The sequence below is a fragment of the Lentinus tigrinus genome (genome assembly GCF_003813185.1).
Source record: "Lentinus tigrinus ALCF2SS1-7 unplaced genomic scaffold L226scaffold_116, whole genome shotgun sequence".
NCBI classification, from domain to species: Eukaryota; Fungi; Basidiomycota; class Agaricomycetes; order Polyporales; family Polyporaceae; genus Lentinus; species Lentinus tigrinus.
In genome coordinates this window covers 1-7,319 of record NW_027138025.1, presented here as the reverse complement: position 1 = coordinate 7,319, position 7,319 = coordinate 1, and the positions used below count along the sequence as shown (strand labels likewise).

General features: G+C 58.6%; 2 protein-coding genes across 2 annotated transcripts; both read right to left on the bottom strand.

Moving 5' to 3' along the window:
* Nucleotides 1-101: 101 nt before the first annotated feature.
* On the bottom strand, nt 102-5,958 carry L226DRAFT_564184 (uncharacterized protein; the record flags this gene model as incomplete). Its single annotated transcript, XM_067683620.1, has 24 exons — nt 102-116; nt 199-238; nt 308-322; nt 433-464; nt 488-505; nt 561-602; nt 706-770; nt 822-913; nt 968-998; nt 1,150-1,212; nt 1,268-1,284; nt 1,379-1,569; nt 1,669-1,695; nt 2,036-2,212; nt 2,318-2,453; nt 2,578-2,633; nt 3,276-3,538; nt 3,692-3,742; nt 4,001-4,552; nt 4,699-4,803; nt 4,973-5,115; nt 5,268-5,335; nt 5,377-5,713; nt 5,781-5,958. Coding segments are annotated over 24 exons (2,712 nt in total), but the record flags the coding sequence as incomplete, so codon positions are not given.
* L226DRAFT_61974 (uncharacterized protein) lies at nt 5,868-6,886 on the bottom strand. Its single transcript, XM_067687110.1, has 6 exons — nt 6,503-6,886; nt 6,404-6,441; nt 6,281-6,345; nt 6,151-6,228; nt 6,037-6,096; nt 5,868-5,977 (listed from the first exon to the last, which is right to left on the bottom strand). Exons 1-5 carry the CDS (start codon nt 6,773-6,775, stop codon nt 6,083-6,085), a joined length of 468 nt encoding a protein of 155 aa, XP_067528268.1. The 5' UTR covers nt 6,776-6,886; the 3' UTR covers nt 5,868-5,977; nt 6,037-6,082.
* Between the last annotated feature and the right edge of the window lie 433 nt (nt 6,887-7,319).

Here is a 7,319-nt window from a genome sequence, read left to right as displayed (position 1 = left end):
CGCGAACTCTGTGTCCGGGACGGCGCCTAACAAGTGCGCGGCTTCGTTCGCGACCACCACCATTGCCTCTCAAACGACGCGCGAAGTTTGCTGGCACTCACCACCGGTCGCGCACGCTTTGCAAGATAGAATTAGTCTCAAGTCCGACCGTGCACTCGAGTCTCGGAATAGTGACTCACCGTCTCCGATGCAGCTCACCGGGTCCGCTGCGCGAGCACCTCACTTGGAGTCCGGACGCCTGGCGAATTTTTCAGGTGAATCAGGTGAGTACAACAATGCTCTGAGAATCACTAACGCGGGCACGTACCGTCATTAGTCCTGCCTAAGTAGGGCGAAGCTCGAGGCAAAGACTGGCAAGCCGCGCCCAGGAGCTACTAGTGTACGAGACGTCGTCAGCACCCACCGGTATCACATCCAGCGGACAGTACTCACCTGGGTTCATGTTCCGCCCACCCGAGCGTGACCTGAGCGTGGACCCGGAACGCACCGTACAGAGCTCGAGCAACTACGAGTGGTCGTCAGGACTCGGCGCGCACTGGAACACAGCAGAAGGTGCGTACCAGTTACCCTCGAAGACGCGAACCTCAGGCTCGCCAATAGTCCTGCGGCAGACTTGAGTGAGATGCGACTCGAGCAACACCGTCCGGAAGCCACGTACGAGACAACGTAAGTGCCCGCCGACATAGATACTATACGAACACTCACCGTTCTCGACTACAGGTTGCCGACACATCTGTCCGGATCCGCGCGCGGCCCGAGAAGCGGAGACTCTGTCGTCGGGACTCAGCAGTGCGCAACAGAAGACAGCAAAAGGTACGTACCGGACGTCTTCGAACCTTGGGCAGCCGCTCACCCATAGTCCGAGGGCGCACTTGAGTGACATGCGAACTCGAGCAACGTTGTCCGAAAGTCACTGTGCACGAGACGACGCGGTAAGTGCTCAATGACATAGATACCGAGTACTCACCGTTCCTGACTACATGATTTGTCCAGACATCCTGCCAGCAGGTTCGAGGTACGTACCGTCCACAGCCCGAGTCGAACGCAGCCCGAGTTCAGCATGCGCCGCTCGGAGCGCGATCTTTATCCGGGAGCTACAAGATGTCGTCAGGATTGAGTGTGCACCGGAACACAGGAGAAGGTACGTACCAGTTGACGCGAGCCCTTGCACATCTGCTCACCGGGGGAAGACTCGAGCATGTCATCCGGGAGCTTTGCACAAGACGTCGTAAGTGATCGCCGACACAGATATTCGAGTACCACTCACCTCAGGATTGTTCTCAACTACACCGGGTATAGAGCGGAGTTCTTATTCGGGAGCTACAAGAGGTCATCAGGACTCGCTACACGCCGGAAGAGAGCAGGACTCGGTACGTACCAGATGTCTCCGTGGACCTCGAGCAGCTGCTTGCCCTGCGGATGCCAGCCTCGCTCATGGCATATGACGTCTTCGTCGAGCTGACGACGTGTTGCAGATGCCAGAAGACAAGTATATACACCTTCAGCTCGGAGCATGCGATCTCACAAAAACACTGATAGCACGAAGCGGCCCTGGAACCATTCGAGGTGCTGCATTGCGGGGACTAGTGTCAGGACATGCGATGGTTAAAGCGCAGAAGGTCTCGCGGAGACGTCTGCGTGGTCGTCGAAGCTCTGAGTGTCACGTACCAGATAGGCTCATGTAATAGTCGTATTCTATCACATGAGATCAATTATGCCCTTTCACTGCGTGAAAGAAGGCAGCGAGACGGCGCAGAGAATGCAGGACACTCGGACATGGGTGATGAGCTGGGTGGGGCAGGGGAAAGGATGGGAGGAAGGAGAACGGAGAGGCAGGGTGTGACGGTGCGAGGAGCAAACAAGGCCAACGTGCTCACGCTGCGTCCCCGTTCGGGCGCATGCTCGCAACTCGGCTCAGGCTATAGTGCTCGGGAGGGTTACATTCGGCAGGCCATGGTTATGCAATTCAACGGGTACTATTTGTAAACTCGGAGATACTTCAGGTTAGTCTATCCCTCAAGCTACACAGTGGTACCTGTCCCTCCATCGCGCAACCGGTTTGCCCGCATCCTCGGTCTTGGAGACGGTCATGTTGTCCTCTGAGTTGTCATGAATATTCCCGGGGTCCACTGTCGAGTCGTCCGTGTCAATTCTGCGTGCGCGTCTCGGGTAGTTACGCTCTGGGAACGTGTCCGGATTGAGCTCGGCCGCGCTGAGTGTTAGTTAAGGTTTGCACAATAGTTTCGCGTTATCGGCAACTGAAAGAAGATTCCAGGATCCGTGTTATACAAGCTCATCCGGGAGGCGAAGATCTCACCTGCCAGTGAGAGTGCAGGCAGCCGTGCTCAAAGGGCCGCCCCAGCACAGTGGAGACTCGGAGCGAGATTGACGTGCTGAGGACTTGCGGCCCCTCGTCCCAATCTCTAGAGCGGATGGGCAGACAGCGAATGGACCTATTGGGTGAATCATACGGGTGTGAGCTTCAAGGTGACCGGCAACCGCACATGCGTACCCCGTGTCCGGGTCCCGATGTTAGTGCGTCAACCGAGAGCTCGAGAGTTGAAGATCCTGACTGACGACGAGTCACGAGGCCGTCCATCAGGTACCACAGCAGCCTCACGTCAAGGCAGAGCCTGTTGATAACCGATACATGCTGGGCAACCCTCCCAGCATGGCTCCTTATGGCATGATCCCATCCTTTCCTGGCCCGGCACGGCCTCGGGCTCAAGTCTCCAGAGTCTCCTGTGCTCGCCGTCGCAACGAGCGACAAGCGAGTGTGCTTTGAGGCAGCTGTTCGGATCCGTCGAGATCGACTTGATGACTGGAGCTGGGCGATTGCATGTTCGGAGTGCATGGATGTGCGTGGACTCGGCGGTTACTAGCAATTTCCTTCGGATGGACGCACTGCAGAGGTGACAGTCAGCGGCGTGGTACTGTACTATCTATTGTGTACTGCAAGGCTACACCTGGGCACGAGAAGGACATACGATCTCTAGCCGGCCACACGCCCGTTCGGGACGAGAACATCACGCATGCCGTGTCCTGGCATGACTCTGGCCTGTGTCGCGACGAGCGAGCGAAGTACTCCGAACGGGAACCATGCCGGACGCCGTGAGTGACGTCTACCTCTGTCCCAAGAGAACAGATACTACTTACCTCGACAGGAAATTTCCATGGCCGTGTCATGCCAGCAAGCGTGGTCGGTTCATCATTACTTGGTAGATCTGCGCGAGTGTCAGCCGCGAGCGGAGTGGAAACAGGTTCAAGACGCATACCGAACACGGATGCCAGTCTGCGCGTGCAGCATCGGAACCCAAGATTTTGCTTGCAGAATCCGCTGGTACGTTGGTGGAAATGACGGCGGGACGTGCATGTTGGGAGCCATGATATTGGGACCACCATAGTCCTTGGGTCGTCGAATCTTCGGCGGCCCATTGAGGAAGATGATGCCGTTGAATGCCATGCAAACGTGAACGCCTGAATCCTTGACGCGAACCGCCGTTCGGGTCAGGCGGATTGAGATGGACAGCTGCTTCACCTGCGAGCGCGATATCCATAATCACATCTCTTGAGTCCGAGTGTGAACGCAGTCTCGAGGGCTAAGGAAAGGGATTCAGATCTGAGCCATCTACCTGTGCGACATGTACTAGTAGAGAGTGCTACATGGACAGAGACTAGATTAGGTGCGTACCGGACGGCGAACGAGCCTTGCTCGAATGCGTCTCCCGCCCGTGTCGAAGGACTATCGCCGCATTCGGTGACACAACTTGAGCACAAAGCTCGCGAGGACATCCACACTCTTCTACGCCTCCTTTGCCTGCCTCCGGGTGACGAGCGGGTCGACGAACTTGCCTGACGTCGGTCTGACGGGATGGCCGCTCCCGAGCCTGAGTCCGACAGCCCAAGACCAAAGCGATCCATCGAGCGCGACCGCAGGCGGACGTTCAGAGGCGTGATCGGAGACGGCGCCGAGATCGCCTGGGACGTCATCCGCGCATACGAGTACATCGACTGCGGGCGCACACGTCTCCCGCCCGTCTTGGACTCGCCATTCAGAGAGGAAGAAGAAGAGGGCGAGGTCGGCGCTGGGAGGCTCGCGCTGTGTCCTGACGCAGTGCCGCCTGGAGGGCTTTCCGACTGTCTCCTCGTGCACCCCGTCAGACTCGTCTGCGCTCTGGTCGTTGAGCCCGGAGAACGTGGATACAGGCGAGGAAGAGAGGAAGAGAAGAAGGGCGGTCGCGAGCCATGATCTGCGTGCCGAGCGCGACGGTGTAGCGCTTTCGAGGGATCGGGCTCGCGCTGGAAGGTCTCCATGCAGGCGGGTGCAGGGCTGGCAAGGACACGGGACTGGCTGTGCCGTTGCCGTTGCCATTGACAGGCTTGTTGTTCGGGAGGCCGGAGGGTGAGCTACGGCGGAGAATGTGTCGGCTTCCTGTGAGGGCAGGCCCGAGATCGCGAGAGAGGCAGGAGATGAGTTCGTCGGTGAGAAGGGCCCCTGACCGATTGCGGACGAATCGGGAGGAGACGCATAGTCGCTAGTGGGCCGTTGAACCTGTGATCGTGGCTGTATTTGCGTGTGTACATACCAGATTTGATTATGACTTGAATGTACCAAAGTCCTGCGTGCCACGTTCGGACGGCCAGATACTCGAGTCAGCAAGCGGGAAGCATGGCGACTGCTGCCGACGGAGCACTCACACTGCACATCGTGACACTCCAGTTCAGAGCCTCGGTCCGGGTTGCGATCAGCAACGAGGAATGACCTATGCTTGCGCTCGTGGCGCGACACCCACCGTAGTCAGTCTAATCCAGACAACCGGTATGTATCACCCACCCATCTTGAGCAGTCCTTGCTGTCTGAATCCCAGTCGAGCTGCGTGGCGGACGCTGTCCTCATGCACATGCACGCACGCGTCACTGTGCGTTTCCTTGCCCGACGTAGCCGTCCGTGCATCTTGATCCTGTAACTTACATTACACCCGAGCGTCGGAACCCGGGAGCTTGAGCTGGCGTGGACGTGAATGTGTGAACCCTCGGACGTTGCGAGGTCCAAAGTGCGATGCGAGCCGCCGTTCGGGTCCGGCGAGATCGACTCTGCTGTCTGGACATGCACACCTGCATAACGGTGAGCAGTGGTCAGTATTCACAGCGCACTGCGCTTTCGTGAGGTCTGAAAAAAGAACATTCAATTTGAGATGATGTACTCTACACTGCGCGACATATGCTAGTAGTGGAGTAGAGTACACGAACAGCACGAAGGGGCGTACCGTACCGAACAGCGAACGGGGCGTGCTCGGGCGCATCCCCTGCCGGAGACCTGCCGCGCTTCTGAGCTCTGTCGCGGTTACGAGGAAGGCGGCGGGGACTGGGACTTACCGGGATGGCGACAGAACGCGACGGGTCCTGGCAGCCGGATTGGGGACGGCGCTGGCCAAGTCGCCGTCGAGTGTGCGAGACGAGGGCCGAGCACGAAGCGGCGCGTGGTGTGTTTGTCGTGCGCTGGACGCGGATAAGTACTTGTGCGAGCGTGGATGGGCGACCGCAGGCTCCGGTCCCCCACTGCGTTCGCTGCCCCAGTCCTCGTCCTCTTTCTCGCTCTCGTCCATGCGAACGTCGTCCTCGTCGTCCTCGTCGTCGTCCTCGGCGCATGTCAACTGCACCCGTACGCGGCCCCGACGCCCGCTGTGACCGTCGCCGACCCTGTGGTGTTCACCTGATGCGTGGAGGTAAGTATGTATGTTATCGGCTCTCAGCGGGTAGCCACTCGACTGACCATATACCGGTCTCGCTGCAGGAGATAGGCGCGGGTTGTGAGCGGGTGAGCGCAATCGACTGCCGAGCTGGGGTAATGCTCTCAGTTTCGCTGATCGCCTTCGCCGGGGGTGCGACCACTCGCCGCTCGGTGCAGCGTCGAGCGGAGAACGTCGTTGCTCCAACGCGCCAGGAGGTCACCGGCATTCACAACGATGGTGCCAGGCTGGAAGAGAGGTGAGTTCAATCAACGTTCGAGAGCGGATGGCATTGGCATACACTTACGATGGCCGTGGCAGGCTGATATTGGCGACTATGCGGGTTCTGTACGTCAAGACCTCTGACCTAGAACACGAGGGTGAGTGGAACGTAACAGTCTGATCTTCACGAATTGCTCACCGAGCGCTGGAACAGCAAAGTCAAGGTGCCGCGGTCCGGGTGGGCACGGGCGCGCGGGGTTGCATCCCCACGGAGCAACTACGCGATAAGTGTTCGTTCGAGCGCGTTCCCCTGCCTCTGCGCGTCTCACCTGTTGCGAGTCCTATGACCGTTGCTGCTCCCCTCGCTGTCCCAGAGGCTGCCCTGGTCCTTGTCCTCGCCGTCGTCGTCGTCAGCATTGCTGTAGTCCTTGTCTTGTTACTCGCCGTAGTACCCGTTCTCGTCAGCGCATATCAACCCCGTCGTAGGGGGCTAACGAGTCGCGATCAGGTCAGTACGCTTTCGTCTGTTAGCGTACAAAGCTTGGACTGACCACGCCGGTCTTGTTGCAGGACTCAGGTGCGGAGCGAGAGCCGGAGAGCACGCGACGGTGGCGGGAGAGCGGCAGCCTGGGCAGAGGTACGTGTTCCCTCTGTGCTCGGCAGAGGAGCGCATGCGCGGTGCTGTCTTGTCGGCGGTCGGTTGCAGTGGAGGTGAAGCTCGAGCGTGCGTGTGCGTGTCGTGAACGGTGGGGCGCGGAGGGAGAGAAGGGCGGCCTGTTGGAGCACCCGGCCGGTAGAGACCGTAGCATACCTGATATGGACATAACCTACCCAAACTGGGCCCTTGCTATTACGTGGACAGATAGTGCTGTTTGTTACCGATACTTACCTGATCAATAGTGGGGTATTGAATCTACACTTAACTTTGAAGGCGCAGCAACAAGGCCATTAATAGTGTACATGAAGTAGTGTCATACCCTCTCGCTGCCTCCTCGTCCTCGTCATCCTCGTCCTCGTCCACCTCGTCCACCTCATACGTCGTACCAATTACGTCACAGCTTCACTTGTACCCTCGTCACTCCTCCGCTGTCAAACGTGTCCGCCCTCTGCTAAGCTAAGGCTCCTTCCGAGTGGGTCGTCTATGGCGCAATCCAAACCTCAGCACTACTGGCGTCAGCTCAGATCCGTCTTGACCGCCGGCTTGTGGGATGCGCGGACACCAGCAAAGGACACGCACGGAAGACCTGTCTCATGGTCAGACCTCTTACGCAAGTTCCACAAGCATTGCCCCGGACACCCGGATGTAGCGGAGTTGGCCTCGCAAACCCAGGCCCTCTCCCTCCTACTGTCGGCGAACTGCGATGGATT

What these genes read in the sequence shown, in the direction of transcription:
- L226DRAFT_61974 (XM_067687110.1), bottom strand. Translation starts at nt 6,775, where the DNA reads ATGTCCATATCAGGTATGCTACGGTCTCTACCGGCCGGGTGCTCCAAC. An exon ending in CCTGCAACAAGACCGGCGTG is followed by an intron (nt 6,442 to 6,502) that starts GTCAGTCCAAGC and finishes GCGACTCGTTAG; the next exon opens with CCCCCTACGACGGGGTTGAT. An exon ending in ATATGCGCTGACGAGAACGG is followed by an intron (nt 6,346 to 6,403) that starts GTACTACGGCGA and finishes GACGACGGCGAG; the next exon opens with GACAAGGACCAGGGCAGCCT.